Below are 17,698 nucleotides of genomic sequence, written 5' to 3'. Positions count from 1 at the left end.
AAAAGAAGAGAGATAGGGGTTAAAGGAAAGAAGGCAGGTAGCCTATTAGCAGGGTGCAGAAACAGCCGTCCTTGGCCCTAGCACATTGTAGGAAAGAGTTGTAAAACTCATCAGTTCATTAAATGACTCCCTTTCCCCCTCTTCCTTCCAGGCTCTGCATGTTCAAGAACTTTGCTCGCTTTCGCATTGTGGTTTGTGGTGGAGATGGCAGTGTGAGCTGGGTCTTATCTCTGATTGATGCCTTTGGATTACATGAAAAGGTGAGTCCCTAGCTGACTTAGCTTAGACTCCGTGCTAGAGGTACTGGGGGGTGGAACTGCTTATCCCAAGAAGTCCCTGGTCTTTACTCTCCTTGTCTGTAAAATACACGTTTCCTACTGGTTTCATAGTCAACCTGACTTGTAGGTTCGCAATCTAAGCCTGCTCATCTATACCATTTTCTGGTTGTCTATCTGTGGGAAGGAGAAATGAAGAAGTTAGCAGAAAAAAAATGAGCAGTGTTCTGTTCCCCAAGTCCCAAAGTAAGGACCTGAAGTGGAGGAAAGCAAGCAAAATAGAAGTGGCATCAGGAAGCATTCAGCCCCCAATTCCCTACCCCTCCTGAGGCCACTGATTTTCTTCCCTGAAGTCTCAAGAGTAGCAGAAACATTCCTCTACCTCTCCCCCCTCTCTGTATGCAGCCCCCTGCACTTCTGCCTGAGAAGCTTTGTCTCCTTGAAGCATCTCACCTCCTTGGCCCAGCCTAGATAGAAATTTGTGGCTATATTTCTCTTTTATAAGCATGGCTATAAATACTGGCATATTCCAACAACTTTTCCCCTTACTGAGTAGGTTCTGTATTGCCAAGACCTAATTCCTTAGGGAAAATTTTACTCAACGTCAAACATCTTCCTAAAATCAGAAGTCCCTTAATGCCACTGGCTTTGAGACCATATTCTTTCCCAGATAGCACCTGCTGTGTTCTTTTATGGGTGGATCGTGGTAAGATTGTCTGAAAAGGGTACTTGATTTTGTTCTTGCAGTGTCAGCTGGCAGTCATCCCGCTTGGAACCGGTAATGATCTGGCCCGTGTCCTAGGCTGGGGTGCATTCTGGAACAAAAACAAGTCACCTCTGAACATCCTCAACAGAGTGGAGCAAGCTAGTGTGAGGATTCTAGACAGGTGAGTGGCTGAAAGATCTCAGGCTGTTGTGTCTCTTCCAGTCCCATGCCAGTTACTCCCAGTTACATCATCTCAATCAGGAATGTTCCAAACTTCCACACAGAGCCTCATTGCCTTTCTGGCTTCAGTACAGGGAAATCTTGGGGACCTTGTCTATTAAGAAGCCAAGGTCTACCATGTATTCTTTAAACATCACTGAATTCCCCTCTTCAAACTTATAAGATCCTAGAGCAGGAGCCCCATTGGTAAAGTTCAAGGGTTCTGTTAACCTCCCTCAAAGTGCAAAGCTAATTATCTGTGTAAGCATATTTTTTTCCTTGAGAAAGTTTCCATCTTTCTAGTCTATTCTAGGATAGTATAGAAACTATTCTATGGCTTCATTAGGTTCTCAAAGAAACTCAAAACAATGAGGGTTCATAAACAATTGGCCTAGATTATCTGTGCTCTAGAGAAGAGAGAGTTATTGCCCTCCAATCTTCTAAGAAAGACTTTCTATGTAGCGGCATAGTATTTGATTTATGGCTGCTCAGAAAGAAATCCTGGGGAGCTTTTTCAAGGTACCAAGCTGGGCCCTACCACAAATATTCAGTAGTTCTTGGATTGGGCCCTAGTATGTGTCTTTTACAAAAGTACCTGAGATCATCTTGATAGTTACCACTGCTTGAGAAGCACAAGCAATTCCTTCCATCACACTGGCCTTGAGAAGTCATGCGGCAGAGGTCCCTCTTGGGGTACACCTTGAGATCAGGTGACCGGAGATAGCTTGTACATGCCCTACCACTCATCACACCCCACCACATAAAACATTTTGACCTCTTTCTTGACGTGTGAAGCATTGATGCCAGTCTTTAATGAAACAGAGCCCTCAAGATCTTTCTTTAAACTTCATTTCAGATGGAGTGTGATGATCCGTGAGACTCCCAGACAAACCCCATTGCTAAGAGGACAAGTTGAAATGGACGTACCCCGATTTGAGGTAACTACTGCCTACCTATAATTCAGGCCAATATCTTTATTACACATTGAAATAATAGGCAAAACCCAGAGAGAGGCTTTTGTATTGTCCATGGGTTTGAATAGGAGGAGATCATTGAGGATTGGGGACATTTCAATCAGCAGTTATTTACCAAAAATTGTGTTAGGTGTTGGAGCTATAATTTGGTCAGCCATTTACTTATTTATTCACTCAAAATATTTATGGAACAACCTAAGTGTCCATCAACAATGAATAGATAAAGATGATGTGGTATATATATATAACAGAATACTATTCAGCCATTTTTTAAAAATCCAGTTTTGCCATTTGCAGCAATACAGATGGACTTGGAGGGCATAAGTGAAAATGCTAAGTGAAATAAGTCAGACAGAGGAAAATAAGTACTGTACGATATCACTTACATGTGGAATCTAAAAAATACAACAAACTAGTGACTGTAACGTAAAAGAAGCAGACTCACAGATATAGAGAACAAACTAGTGGTTACCAGTGGTGCGGAGAACAACGTAGGGGTAGGGGAATAGTAGGTACAAACTACTGGCTGTAAGATAGGCTCAGGGATGTATTATACAACTTGGGGAATATAGCTGATATTTTGTAATAACTGTAAATAGAAAGTAACCTTTAAAATTGTATAAAAATTTTAAAAATTAAAAAAACAAAAAGGATGAAAAATATGTTTATTAGAACTATTTGTAATAACATAAATTAAAAGCAACTTAAAGAAAAATAAATTCAAAGTCCTTACTGTAAGAAATAAAATAATTTATGGAAAATATTTATGGATTAACTACACAATGTGTGAGATACTGTTCTAGGAGCTGTTCTTATATGCTAATTGGTAAAGAAGAATGATACAGTCAATGCTGTCCTGGAGCTCATAGTCTACTTGCAGTGGTAGAAAAATAATTTGATAAAGTAGTATGAGTGTTAGTATATAAGGAAATAGAGGGGAATGGGAATACCCAGCAGGTGTACCTAACCCAGTCTCGGTGAAATCAGGGAAAACTTCCCAGAAGAAGTGACATTTTGGAAGAGATACAAAGACCAAAGGGAGTTAATCAGGATAATAAGAAAGAAGAGGCCTGTTCCAGACAGATGGAACAATGTGCGTTGTTATGAAGGAAAGAGACAGCAAGTAATATTCACAGAACATAAATATATTTGTAGTGGCTGAGGCATAGGTGCCAGGGAGTGGGTATGCAGGGAAAGTGACCAAAGATGAGGCTGGAAAAGTAATCAGGGGCCAGGCCAGGAAGGACCTGGTAAACCATAGCAGAAGTTTAAACTTGTAAAAATTTTAAGTATAGTTGATTTACAATATATTAGTGTCAGATGTATAACATAGTGATTCAATATTTTGAAGGTATTACAAAATAATAGCTATATTTCCCTGTGCCATATAATATATCCTTATTGCTTATTTATTTTATACACAGTAGTTTATATCTCTTAATCCCATACCCCTACCTTGCCCTTCCCACTTTCCCTCTCCCCACTGGTAACCACCAGTTTGTTCTCTTATTTGTGAGTCCATTTCTGTTTTGTAATATTCATCCTTTTGTTTTATTTTTTAGATCCCACAGATATATGGTAACATAGAGTATGTGTCTTTCTCTGTTTGAGTTATTTCACTAAGTATAATACCCTCTAGATTCATCCATGTTGTTGTAAATAGTAAAATTTCAGTATAAACACACACACACACACACACACACACACACATACACACACACACACATTTCACTTTTTTATCCATTCATTTGTTGGTGGATATTTTCCATGTTTTGGTCATTATAAATAATGCTGCTAAGAAAACTGGGGTACATGTATCTTTTCAATTAAGTGTTTTTATTTCTTCAAATATATTCCTGGGAGTGGAATTTCTGGATCATGTGGTAGTTCTATTTTTAGTTTTTTGAGGAAATACTGTTTTCCATAGTGGCTACACCAATTTACATTCCCATCAACAGTGTACTAGGGTACCCTGTTCTCAATATCCTCACAAACACTTGTTTGGTATCACCATTCTGACAGGTGTGAGTACCTCACTGTGGTTTTTATTTGCATTTATCAGAAGATTAGTGATGTTGAGCATCTTCTCAGGTGCCTGTTGGCCATCTGTATATCTTCTTTGGGAAAATGTCTATTCAGGTCTTCTGCCCATTTTCTAATTGGGTTGTATGGTTTTTTGATGTTGAGTTGTGTTGGTTGTTTATACATTTTGGATATTAACCCCTTATTGGTCATATCATGTGCAAATATTTTCTCCCATTCAGTAGGTTGCCTTTTCATTTTATCAGTGGTTTCCTTTGCTGTGCAAAAGCTTTTAAGTTTAATTAGGTCCAATTGGTTTATTTTTGTTTTTGTTTCTTTTGCCTTAGGAGGCAGATCTGAAAAAAATATTGCTGTGATTTAGGTAAAAGAGTATACAGCCTATGTTCTCAGTCTGTGTTCTAGGATTTTTGTGATTTCAGGTCTTACATTTAGGTTTTTAATCCATTTTTAGTTTATTTTTGTATATAGTATGAGAAAATGTTCTAATTTTGTTCTTTTACATGTAGCTGTCCAGTATTCCCAGCACCATTTATTGAAGAAACAGTCTTTTCTCCATTGTATATTCTTGCCTCCTTTTTGTAGATTCATTGACCATAAGTGTGTGGATTTATTTCTGGGCTCTCTGTTCTGTTCCATTGATTTATGTGTCTGTTTTTATGCCAGTACCATGCTGTTTGACTACTGTAACTCTGTAGTATAGTCTGAAGTGAAAGAGTGTGATACTTCCCACTTTGTTCTTTTTTCTCAAGATGACTTTGGCAATTCCAGTTCTTTTGTGGTTCCATATAAATTTTAGGATTATTTGTTCTAGTTCTATGAGAAATATCCTGGGTATTTTGATAGGGATTGCATTCAATCTGTTGCTTCAGCTACTATGGACATTTTAACAATATTAATTCTTTCAATCCTAAACACGGGATATACTTCCATTTCATTATATCATCTTCAATTTCCTTCATCACTGTTTTATAGTTTTCAGAGTATAGGTCTTTCACTTCCTTGGTTAAGTTTATTCCTAGGTATTTTATTCTTTTTGATGTAATTTTAAACAGGATTGTTTTCTTGCTTTCTTTTTCTGATAGTTCATTATTAGCATAAAGGAAAGCAACAGATTTCTGTCTGTTAATCTTGTATACTGCAACTTTACTAAATTCATTTATTCTAATAGTTTTTTAGTGGAGGCTTAAGAGTTCTCTCTATATAGTATCATGTCATCTGCAAATTATGACAGTTTTACCACTTCCCTTCCAATTTAGATGCTGTTATTTCTTTTTCTTCTCTGATTGCTGCAGCTAGGGCTTCCAATAATATGTTAAATAGAAGTAGCAAGAGTGGATATCCTTGTCTTGTTCCTGATTTTAGAGGAAAGGCTTTCAGCTTTTCACCACTGAGTATGGTGTTGGCTGTGGGTTAATTGTAATGGCCTTAATTATGTTGAGATATTTTCCCTCTATAGCCACTTTGATGAGAGTTTTTATCATGAATGGATGTTGAATTTTGTCAAACACCTTTTCTGCATCTACTGAGATGGTCATGTGATTTTTATCTTTCCTTTTGTTAATGTGGTATATCACATTGATTGATTTGTGAATGTTGATTCACCCTTGTGAACCTGGAATAAATCCAACTTGATCATGGTGTATGATTATTTTTATATGTTATTGGATTTGATTGCTAATATGTTGTTGAGGATTTTTGCATCTATATTCATCAAAGATATTGGACTGTAATTTTCTTTTTTGTGGTGTCTTTGTCTGGTTTTGATATCAGGGTAATAGTGGCCTCATAGAATGAATTTGTAAGTGTTCCTTTCTCTTCAGTTTTTTGGAATAGTTTTAGATGACAGGTATTAACTCTTTTTTGTATGTTTGGTTCAACTTCATTATGAAGCCATCCAGTTATGGACTTTTGTTTACTGGAAGTTTTTTTAATTACAAAATCAAATTTTTGTAATCAGAAGTGATTAGTCTGTTCAGAATGTCTATTTCTTCCTGATTCAGTCTTGGAAGATTGTATATTTCTAGAAATTTGTCCATTTCTTCTAGGTTGTCCAGTTTGTTGACATATAACTATTCATAGTATTCACTTACTATTTTTTTAATCTCTGCGGTTGTGTTTGTTACATTTCCCCTTTCATTTCTTATTTTGTTTACTTAGGTCCTCTCTCTCCTCCTCTTAGTGAGCCTCACTAAAGCCTTTATCAATTTTATCCTTTTAAAGAACCAGCTTTTGGCTTTGTTGATCTTTTCTATTGTTTTTGGACTCTATTTTATTTATTTCCTCTCTGATCCTTGTTATTTCTTTTCTTCCACTGACATTGGAGGCTTTGTTCTTTTACTGATTCTTTTAGGTGGTAGGATAAGTTGTTTATCTGAGATTTTTCTTGTTTCTTGAGGTAGGCCTCTATCACTGTAAAAGTCCCACTTAGAAGTGCTTTTGCTGTATTTCACAGATTTTGGAAAGTTTTGACTCCATTTTCATTTGTATTTTTGGATTTCCTCTTTGATTTCATTATTGTCCCATTGTTTTTTGTTTTGTTTTGTTTTTTAGTATCATGTTGTTTAGTCTCCACATGTTTGTGTTTTTTCACTTTTCTTCCTGTAATTGATTTCTAGTTTCATATTGTTGTGGTCAGAAAAAAATGCTTGATATAATTTCTAGCCTCTTAAATTTGCTGAGGTTTGTTTTGTGGCTTAGCATGTGATCTCTCCTGGAGAAAGTTCCATGTGCACTTGAAAAGAATTTGTATTCTGTTGTTTTTGGATGGAATGTCCTGTAGATAGCTATTAAGTCTAACTGGTATAACGTGTCATTTAAGGCACCATTTCCTTATTGATTTTCTCTCTGGATGATTTATTGATGTAAGTAGGGTGTCAAAGCCCCCTACTATTTTTGTATTCTTGTCAATTGCTCCCTTCATGTTTGTTAATATTTGCTTTATATATTCAGATGTTCCTGTATTAGGTGGTTATATGTTAAGGAGTATTATAACTTCTCATTGTATTGATCACTTTATCATTATACAATGACCTTCTTTATCTTTTCTTTTAGACTTTGTTTTAAAGACTATTTTGTCTAATATGATTGTTTCTATCCCCATTTTCTTGTCATTTCTATTTGCACGAAATACCTTTTTCCATCTTCTTACTTTCAGTCTGAGTGTTTCTTTAGCTCTTACGTGAGTCTCTTTTAAGCAGCATATAGATGGGTCTTGTTTTTTGATCCAATCAGCCACCCTATATCTTTTGATTGGAGGATTTAGTCCATTGACTTTTAAAGTGATTATGGATATTTTGTTACTTCTATTATGGTTATTTTTGTAGTTTTCTGTTCTTTTCTTCTCCTTTTAGTTTCTTCTCTTTGAAGAAACTGTGATGATTTTATTTAGTGGTGTGCTTGTGCTCCTTTTTCTCCAGTTTTATAAATCTATTGTAGATTTTTAATTTGTGGTTACTAAGGGGATCATATATCTTAACCTAGAACTATATCTACTTTTTTTAAAACTGGTAGTCATTTAAGTTCAAACACATTATAAAATATTTACATTTTTATTCCCCTTCCCCACATTTTATATTTTTGATGTCATATATTACTTTGGCATGTTTATCCCTTCACAGTTTACCATCTTTATAGTTAATTTTACATTTTTTCTTTAAATCTTCTTATTAGCTTACTTAAGTGGTGATCCTCAGCCTTTACCATATATTTGCCTTTACTAGTGGAATTTTTTCCTTTCCTATAGAAATTTACTTCTGGTTATAGCCTTTTCTTTTCAATTAGAGAAGCCCTTTTAAAGTTTCTTTTAGAGTAAGTGTTGTATTGCTCAATTCTTTTAGTTTTTGCTTATCTGAGAAGTTCTTTATTTTCCCTTCAATTCTAAATGATAATCTTGCTGGGTAGAGTATCCTAGGTTGCAGGTTTTCCTTTTTAGTTTATATATATATTTTAGTTTAATATATATATACACGTATCTCCCAATTTACTGGAGCAGAGCCCTGAGGGTCAAGTACAAGATGGCTCTATTCCCTAGAAGTGTGTGCTCTCCCCACTCCCAGCACTGGAACACTTGGCCCAGAGGGGAATAGTGCTGGAGCAAGAGGGGTTGGAGTAGGCACTTGGCATACATCTGGGCACAGAGTGTGATGTTCCCTGTTTTAGTCAGAATCATGGAACACTTCTGATGTGGTGGCTTCACAAAATCCTATTTTGCAGCCCCCACCCCATTCAGATGCCATTTGGGGTCTGTGCTTGCACAGTCAGTCCCTCACATCTGAGCACTCCCCTCAGTCACATCAACCTTTATCTTAGTGTAGAGCTGCTGTTGTGAAGCAAATGGAGTAGAATGGGCACTTGGCTCAGGCTGGGCATGTGCCAGAGTGGTTGTGGAAAACCAGCCAGAGTCCCATTCAGTTTCAATCTGTTTTGTCTACCCTGTTTCAGGAGTAAGCAAGTGTGTGTGTGCTCTACACTAGCAGAGTCTATGTTTCTTTTTTTTTCCTGTACAATATATCCAAGTTGCTTATTTTATACATAGTACTTTGTATCTCTTAATCCAATACCCCTATTTCATCCCTCTCCCTTCCCTCCATACTGGTAACCATTAGTTTGTTTGCCACATCTTTGAGTCTGTTTCTGTTTTTAAGTATACATTTATTTATTTGTCACATTCCACACATAAGTGATAAAATAGAGTATTTGTCTTTCTCTGTTTGGCTTATTTCACTAAGCACAATACCCTCAATGTCCATCCATGTTGTTGCAAATGGCATAATTTCAATTATTTATGGCTGAGTAATATTCCAGTGTGTGTATGTATGTATATATACCACATCTTTATCCATTTATCTGTTGATGGACACTTATGTTGCTTCCATATCTTGGCTATTGTAAATAACTGTAGATAGTGCTGCTATGAACATTGGAATGCATGTATCTTTTCAAATAAGTATTTTCATTTTCTTCAAATAATACCCAGCAGTGATATTGCCGGATCATATCGTAGTTCTATTTTTAGTTTTTAGAAATTTCATTCTGTTTTCATAGTGGCTACACCTATTTAGAAACCCATCAACTATAGTTCCTATTGCTCCTCATCCTCTCCAGTATTTATTATTTGTAGATGTTTTGATGATAGCCATTTTGACAGGTGTGAGGTGCTATCTCATTGTGGCTTTTGATTTGCATTTCTCTGATGATTAGCAATGTGGAGCATCTTTCCATGCACCTGTCAGCCATCTGTATATCTTCTTGGGAACATTCTCTGTTCAGGTCTTCTGCCAATTTTTAAATTAGGTTCTTTGTTTTTTGATATTGAGTTCTATTAGCCATTTATATATTTTGGATATTAACCCCTTATTGTTCATATCATTTGCAAAGTTCTTTTCCCATTCAGTAGGTTGTCTTATTGTTTTGTTGATGGTTTATTTTGCTGTGCATAAGCTTTTAAGTTTAATTAAGTCCCATCTATTTATTTTGGCTTTTATTTTTTGTCTTAGACAGATCCAAAGAATATTGCTACAATTTATATCAAAGACTGTTCTGCCTATGTTCTCTCCTAGGAGTTTTATGGTTTCAGGCCTTACGTTTTGGTCTTTAACCATTTTGACTTTATGTTTGTATATGGTTTGAGGAAATGTTCTAATCTCATTGTTTTACATGTCGCTGTCCAATTTTCCCAGAACCACTTGTTGAAGAGACTGTCTCTCACTTTCAGTGTATGTCTGTCTTTAGATCTGAATTGAATCTCTTGTAGGCATTTTGTGCATATATATATATATGTATTTTTGATATATATGTTTTGTATTTGTATCCATTAAGCCATTCTGTCTGTTCATTGGATAGTTTAGTCCATTTACATTTAAAGTAATTATTGATAATTATATACTTATTGCCATTTTGGTAGTTGTTTAGGAGTTTTGTCATTCTTTTTTATCCCTTATTTTTTGTGCTCTTCCCTTGAGATTTGATGATTGTAGTGTTGTTTTTGGTATCCTTTCTCTTTTTTGTGTGTAAATCTATTATAGATTTTTTAAATTTTGGTTACCATAGGGTTCATATATGTTCATCTATATCTATTTGTTTTAAACAGGTAGTCCTTTGAGTTCAAACACATTCTTAAAGATCTACATTTTTACTCCTTCCCCACAACACTTTGTAATTTGATGTCATATTTTAAACTTCATGTTTACCCCTTTACTGATTATTGTATTTATAATTTATTTTACAATTTTTCTTCTTTTACTCATTGTACTAGTTTATATAAGTAGTTGCTCTTCAGCCTTTACCATGTATTTGCCTTTACTAGTGGGATTTTTCCTTTCCTATACTTACTTCTTTAAAAAAATTGTTTTTATTGAAGTATAGTTGGTTTACAATATTATATTAATTTCAAGTGTATAGGATAGTGATTCAATACTTTTGCAATTATACTCCATTGTAGGTTATTACAAGATAATGGCTATAATTGCCTTACTATACAGTATATCCTTGTTGCTTATCTATTTTATTCATAGTACTTTCTATTTGTTTATTCCATACCCTAATTTGCCCTTCTTTCCTTCTTTCCCTTCAGTAAACACAATGTCTGTAAGTCTATTTTTGTGTTGCATACATATGTCCATTTGTATTTTTTAGATTCCACATATAAGTGACATCATACAGTATTTGTCTATCTCTGACTTATTTCACTAAGCATAATATTCTCTAAGTCCATCCGCATTGCTGCAAATGGCAAGATTCCATTCTTTTTTATGGCTAATGTTCCATTTTGTGTGTGTATGTATTAAGATATGATATGTATAAGGATGTGGTATATATAGATATACTTTTTTTTGAGGAACTTCCATACTGTTTTCCATAGTGGCCGCACCAATTTACATTCCCACCAACAGTGTACAAGGGTTCCCTTTTCTCTACATCCTTGCTGCAATTTATTATTTGTAGACTTTTGATGATAGCCAATCTAACAGGTCTGAGTTGATCTCATTGTTATTTTGATTTGCATTTCTCTAATAATTAGTGATGTTGAGCATCTTTACATGTGCCTATTAGCCATCTGTATGTCTTTTTTGGAAAAATGTCTATTCAGATCTTCTGCCCATTTTTTTGATTGGATTGTTTCTTTTTTTGATATTGAGTTATCTGAGTTGTCTGTATATTTTGGATATTAACTCCTGTTGGCAACGTCATTTCCAAATATTTTCTCCCCTTTCATAGGTTGTATTTTTGTTTTAACGAATGTTTTATGCTGTGCAAAAGTTTCAAGTTTAATTAGGTCCTATTTCTTTATTTTTGCTTTTATTTCTTTTGCCTTGGGAGACTGATCCAAAAATAAATAATGTTACAATTTTTGTCAACAAGTGTTCTATGTTCTCTTCTAGGGGTTTTTTGGTGGCATGGCTTACATTTAGGTCTTTGAACCACTTTGAGTTTATTTTTTTATATGTTCTGATGGAATATTCTAATCTCATTGTTTTACATGTGGCTGTCCAGTTTTCTCAGTACCACTTGCTGAAGAGATTGTCTTTTCTCCATTGTATATTCTTGCCTCCTTTGTCATGAATTAATTGACCATAGCTGCATGGGTTTATTTCTGGGTTCCTTGTTCTGCTCCATTTATCTGGGTGTCTGTTTTTGTACCAATGCCATGCTGTTTTGATTACTGTATCTTTGTAGTATATTCTAAAGTCTGAGAGAGTTATACCTCTAGCTTTGTTCTTTTTTCTCAAGATGGCTTTGGCAATTTGGGGTCTTTTGTGGTTCCATATGGATTCTTATTTGTTCTAGTTCTGTGAAAAAAGTCATTGGTATTTTGATAGGGATTGCATTAAATCTGTAGATTGCTTTGGGTTCTATGGCCATTTTAACAATATTAATTCTTCCCATCCAAGAGCATGGGATATCTTTCTGTTTCTCTGAATAATCTTCAATTTCCTTCATCAGTCTTTCACAGTTTTCAGAGTATAGGTCTTTCACTTCCTTGCTTAAGTATATTCCTAGGTATTTTATTCTTTTTGGTATGATTTTAAACAGGGTGTTTTTTTTTTTTTTTTTTTTTTTTTTTACTTTTGCTTTCTGGTATTTCATTATTGGTATATAGAAATGCAATAGATTTCTGTATAGTAAAACTGAATTCATTTATTAGTCCTAATATTTGGGGGCAGAGACTTTAGAGTTCTCTATATAAAGTATGTCATCTGCAAATAGTGACAGTTTTACCTTTTCCCTTCTAATTTGGATGATTTTATTTCTTTTACTTCTTTGACTGCTGTGGCTAGAACTTACAGTACTTGTTAAACAGAAGTGGTGAAAGTGGGCATCCTTGTCTTGTTCCTGAATTTAGTGGGAAGACTTTCAGCTTTTCACCATTGTGTATGATGTTGGCTGTGGGTTAATTGTAATGGCCTTAATTATGTTGAGATATGTTCCTTCTTTATTCACTTTGATGAGACTCTTTACCATGAATGGATGTTATGCACAGGATTTTCACAGCTCAGCCCTCCTATTAGTCCCACCATTCCTCCAACCAGCCAAGGGGGCTTGTCTTCCCTTTGTTGGACTGGGGTGCCCAATATGTGGCTTGAACTGCTCATTCCTCAGGAAGGGTGTCTGTCCATGTAATCTCCCCTTTCCTCTGAGTCCCCTCCTGGGGCACAGGTCCCAACCTGATCATTTCTCTTCCCTTTCTATCTGATACTGTATGTATCTATCTTATAGCCTTGGTTGTACAGGAGTCTTTCTGACAGTTTCCTGTTAGTTTTCAGTGAAGATTGTTCCACATGTAGATGTATTTTGATGTGTTCATCAGGGGAGGTGAGTTCCATGTCCTCCTACTCTACCATCTTGATTTGAGTCCCTTGGTGTCTAGGTTTCTTACAGCCCTCATGTTAGTCACACAGGTTTTCTAACCAGCTAAAGGGGACTTGTTTTCCCGGTATTGGACCCCAGGAATGTGGTGCCTAGCATGTGGCTTGAATTGCTCGCTCACCAGGGAGGCTCTCTGCCTTTGTAATCCCGTCCCTCTACTGTGTCCCCTCTGGGGCACAGGTCTCAACCTCATCGCTTCTTTTCCCTTCTTACCTGACTCCATGTGGATCTTGCTTACAGCCTTGGTTGTACAAAAGTCTTTCTACCAGTCTCCAGTTAGTGTTTGGTGATAATTTCTCCACATTTAGATGTACTTTTTATGTGTTCATGACAGGGCAGTGAGTTCCATGTCTCCTTAATGTGCCATTTTGATCTCTTCTTCCAGGAAGTTTGAACTTTTATCCTAACAGCAATGAGAATTATAGAAGGATTTTTCTTATCTTATTTTGAAAATTTCAAACATATAAGAAATTTTAAATGGTAGATTCTACCATTAGTATTTCACTACACTTTATCTATCTGCTAGATATTATATATTTATCAGAATATTTCCATGATATGTGGAGAAACAATTGAAGGAATAAAGATTAGAGGCAAGGAAAAAAGATAGTTGGTGCTGTAACTGCCCAAGCAAAAGACGACGGTAATTTGGACTGATGAAGTGGTAACAAGGATAAGGAGACGTGGACATATTTAAAACATATTGAAGGGATGGAATCATCAGGACTTGGTAGATGTTTGAATGTAGTGGGTGATGGAGAGGGATGAGTAAAAGTTATAGTTAGGACTGCAGACTCAAGAGCCAGACTACCTGGAATTAAATCCTGGTTCTGCCAATTATCAGCTCTCCCTTTCCTGTGCTTCAGTTTTCTGTTCTGTGAAATGGGGATAATAATTCTATTTCATAGGGTTGTTATAAAGATTAGCTGAAAAATATGCATATCTTAGAACAGAGCCTGGCCCATAGAACAGAGCCTAGCCCATAGTAAATACTATGTAAGTGGATGCTATTATTATTTTTAATATTATATATAAGAGGGGATACTCTGGCTGGAAAGATGTGGGTTCAAATCACAGATGTATTATTTACTAGTTATGTAATATGAGATTGTTTGTTCATTTGAAACATTGGAATAATACCTCCTTCATATAAGTTTTTGAGTATTAATTTAAATGAGAGGAAACAATATATATGTCTCTTATTTTTAAAATGACCACAGGTCTAAGATTAGCTGTGGAGATCTTCAACAAGAATTCTTTAATTGTGATTATTTTCAGAGAGGCAGTTGAGTTGCTGGTAAGACATCAGTAAGAAATATTGAGAGGGCTGTGATGGGTAGCACACTATGTCACAGTGCTAAGACTTCAGGGATGAACACTCCCTTTCCCCCTAGGCTGCTGCTATCCAACACTTAGAATCTGCAACCACTGAGTTGAACAAAATCCTGAAGGCCAAGTACCCAACAGAGATGATCATCGCAACCAGGTCAGTCTTCCTTTGGCTCTCAAGCTTTGGGGTGTTTTTGCCCCTCAGGGGCTGTTCCTCAGTCACAGATGGGGCTCATTTTAATAGCTTAGGGTTTTGAGGCCAAGGAAAGCATATGTTTACGTTCCCCAATCAAATTTCTCCCAACTCAAACCTCCCGAATGGAAAGTTTAGGGGAAAAAAAGATGAGATTAGAGTGAGGGCTCCTCCTACTCCAAAAAGACAAAATTTGCAAGCCATAGATTTGGAAGAAGGGTTACAAGAAGGGAAACACAATGTTCAATACTATTCAAGAGCACAGCATTGCTCCCTACAGTAGGAACCTTGCTTTCCATCTAATACCTGGAAAGGTCTCTGTAGTACCTAATATAGCTGCTGTCTCATAACCTGAGCAACATATTCTCCCTTTCTAAATATGTAGGTCATTCATTCCTCCTGGGACTCTGGAGGGTTCCTGATAAGTCTACCATATTCTCCTTTGAGAAACACTCCCTTACAGGGACAGTCATACAAATGTCATTATGTTTGTACTAAATTAGCTGGGCCCTTGAACCATAGCTGATTTGACCCAGGATGAAATCCTGACCAAAGTTGGACCAATTGAATTCTGCTTTCTGGAAATTAAGAATTTGGGTTAAGAAATGTTAAACTCTCTCAGGTACTGGCATATTTCACCATATGCACAGGAAGAAGCAGAGTAAGCAAAGAGTGGAGAGGGAGTAGGGGCAGAAGGAGAGGGAGGAAGGAGAGATCAGGAAAGAGAGATGGAGAAGGAGGAAGATGGAAACTAATGACATTATAAGAGAGAAAGGCTCTGGACTTCATGGTCCATGTCACATTGTGCCATCTATCTTATCTTTCCAGATTCCTGTGCTCAGCAGTGGAAGATTTTGTGGTTGATATTGTAAAGGCCTGGAGCCGGATAAAACAGAACAATACAGCAATAGAGTCTGTGATTTTGAAAGTAAGTTTCCATCTTTTTGTCTTGTACTCTTTGTGGCACAAGAGCTCCATTTTTAATAAAAGCAAATGTGCCTGTCACTGGGAATTGTAAAAGGGCAAGGAGGAGCAGCTAGTAAGCCTCCCTGACAGAGAAAATCCACATCAAACTTCTATCTTTCACCAAATAAAGAGTGGCACTTTGCATGCCATGTACCTAAGCAGATGTCAAACATCTGTCCACACCTAGACGCAAGCATACATCAAGCAGGTATGCACGTGGTTGTATAGCAGAACATGCTTGAAAATATAAACAAGTATATACTAACAATACACCCACATGCTCTTCTATAACAACAACAGTAACAATAATTGCCAACACTTATATAGCACTTACTCTGTGCCAGGAACTATTCTAAGCACTTATAATGTATTAATTTATTTAATCTTCACAACTGCCCTAGAATATAAAAGCACAAAGAGAGTAAGCAGTTTGCCTCAGTTCACAAACTATTAAGTGATGGAGCTGGGAATCAAGCCATAATCCCACAGTACACCCTCAAACATACACACAGACAAAGGCAGACACCAGGCACCCATGCAGAGCCACATCCACATCCACAGGAGCATGCTCATGAAAATGTCAATCCAGACATGTTTCTCTTTCCTCAAGTTTGTCATGTTGCATATAATTTTACAGGCCATTCTGACATAAGATTAGCCAACACACATTTATGCCTGCAGCTGCTCAGAAACAAATAATGTTTCTTTGACCCCCCACCAATATCCTTGGGTTATCTTATCACATCTACCCAAGTAGTTCTTTCCCCAAACTTTCTCCATCCCACTTGTAGCTTTCTATGCTCAATGTTCCTGGCCAACTATTAAGCCTCCCCTCCTCTCCGCATACCATCTGACTCCTCATTCTGTCCTTTCAAGCACTAATCCCTCATAACAATGCCCTGTCTCCCTCCCCATACAGAGTGACTTGATGTATGACAAGCTTAGTGTCCTGATTGATATCCTGGCTGAGGATGCAGCAGTTGAGAAGAGTGCAGCATATGCAGACAGTGCGAAGGCAGATGGAAAGCCCTTTGTCCCCCAGATAGACCACATAGCCAAGTGCAAGTTGGAGCTGGCCACAAAGGCCCAGAATCTCCAGGAGTCCTTGAAACTCATCATATTCCAAGTCGAACAAGGTAAGGGTCCCAGGGTTGTAGTGACTGAGGTAGAGGTGAGAGAAAGTTCCTGTGGATAGTTTACTTGTCTCCCTCACTCTGGGTCAGCCATTTGACACCACCATGAAAACCTGACTAGATTCTGCATTCACATAGCATCCAAATTAAGTCCTCAGGCTCTGATGATTTGAAAAGTCTCTCTTGATAAGCTGCCCCTTTGGCTCCTCCTACCTCCCAGGCACTCAACTCTTGCTACTTATTTATTTTTGGAACTAACACTCATCCTAAACAATTACAGCTGCTAAGTGGCTTGGCTCATAGCTCTGTCAGCTTCCACCTCCAGCCATGGAATTTTTTTCCACCTGCTCCTGTTCCCTTCCAACCACTGAGCCTATGACGATTTTAGAAAGAAAATAGTGTTCATCTCTGCATGTATTAACCAGTATTAATCAGGCACAAGGGCCCTGAGAGTTGTCCTGGCAGCTCTGGCATTGATTGAATTTCCCATAACTCATGACAATCTGCAAGCTTCCAACACAGTATGAAAACTCTTTTGACTTCTCCATCTTCTTAATTTAACATTTTGGTTCCCACTTCTTTTCCACAATGCTTCTTTGAAAAACAGAGTAGAAAATGGTATAACACCAAGTGCGTTCTACCTGAGCTATTGGGATTGAGCAGAAGTCCATGTAGCAAGGAAGTCCCTTTGGCTGGCCTTTGACTTTTAGCTATGGTACCTTCTCCTGCCTTGGTACCTTTCAGTACAACCTCAGCCAAGTTTCCAGGGAAAAAAGGAAATCTCCCTTCTCCACTGTGAAAGAATTAAACAGCCAGTTTGCCTCTATTTCTTTAGGTAGTTTCTAAGTAGCGGGGATCAGATTAATCTGATGTAGCCATGACCCTTTCACAGCTAACCCTCAGTCTGCTCCATCAATACATAAATCAGATTTAGAAGTGCAGTTTATGGCCATGGAACAGAGAAAGGTAGGAAAAGGATTGAACCTATCAGCTTT

The 17,698-nt window shown here is 37.0% G+C and overlaps 1 protein-coding gene across 2 annotated transcripts in view; it reads left to right on the top strand.

The window, feature by feature from the left end:
* Window positions 1–17,698, top strand: part of DGKK (diacylglycerol kinase kappa) — a 147,786-nt gene that overhangs the window by 108,268 nt on the left and 21,820 nt on the right. For both annotated transcript variants that reach the window (XM_074359278.1, XM_074359277.1), the window contains exons 10-15: window positions 152–260; window positions 1,023–1,162; window positions 2,057–2,138; window positions 14,477–14,568; window positions 15,433–15,532; window positions 16,490–16,706. In XM_074359278.1, coding sequence (XP_074215379.1) covers window positions 152–260; window positions 1,023–1,162; window positions 2,057–2,138; window positions 14,477–14,568; window positions 15,433–15,532; window positions 16,490–16,706 — 740 coding nt within the window. The remainder of the gene's footprint in view (window positions 1–151; window positions 261–1,022; window positions 1,163–2,056; window positions 2,139–14,476; window positions 14,569–15,432; window positions 15,533–16,489; window positions 16,707–17,698) is intronic.

Source organism: Camelus bactrianus, chromosome X (genome assembly GCF_048773025.1).
Source record: "Camelus bactrianus isolate YW-2024 breed Bactrian camel chromosome X, ASM4877302v1, whole genome shotgun sequence".
Taxonomy (NCBI): domain Eukaryota; kingdom Metazoa; phylum Chordata; class Mammalia; order Artiodactyla; family Camelidae; genus Camelus; species Camelus bactrianus.
The sequence above is the reverse complement of the archived record's forward strand: the minus strand, read 5'-3'. Positions and strand labels throughout refer to the sequence as shown.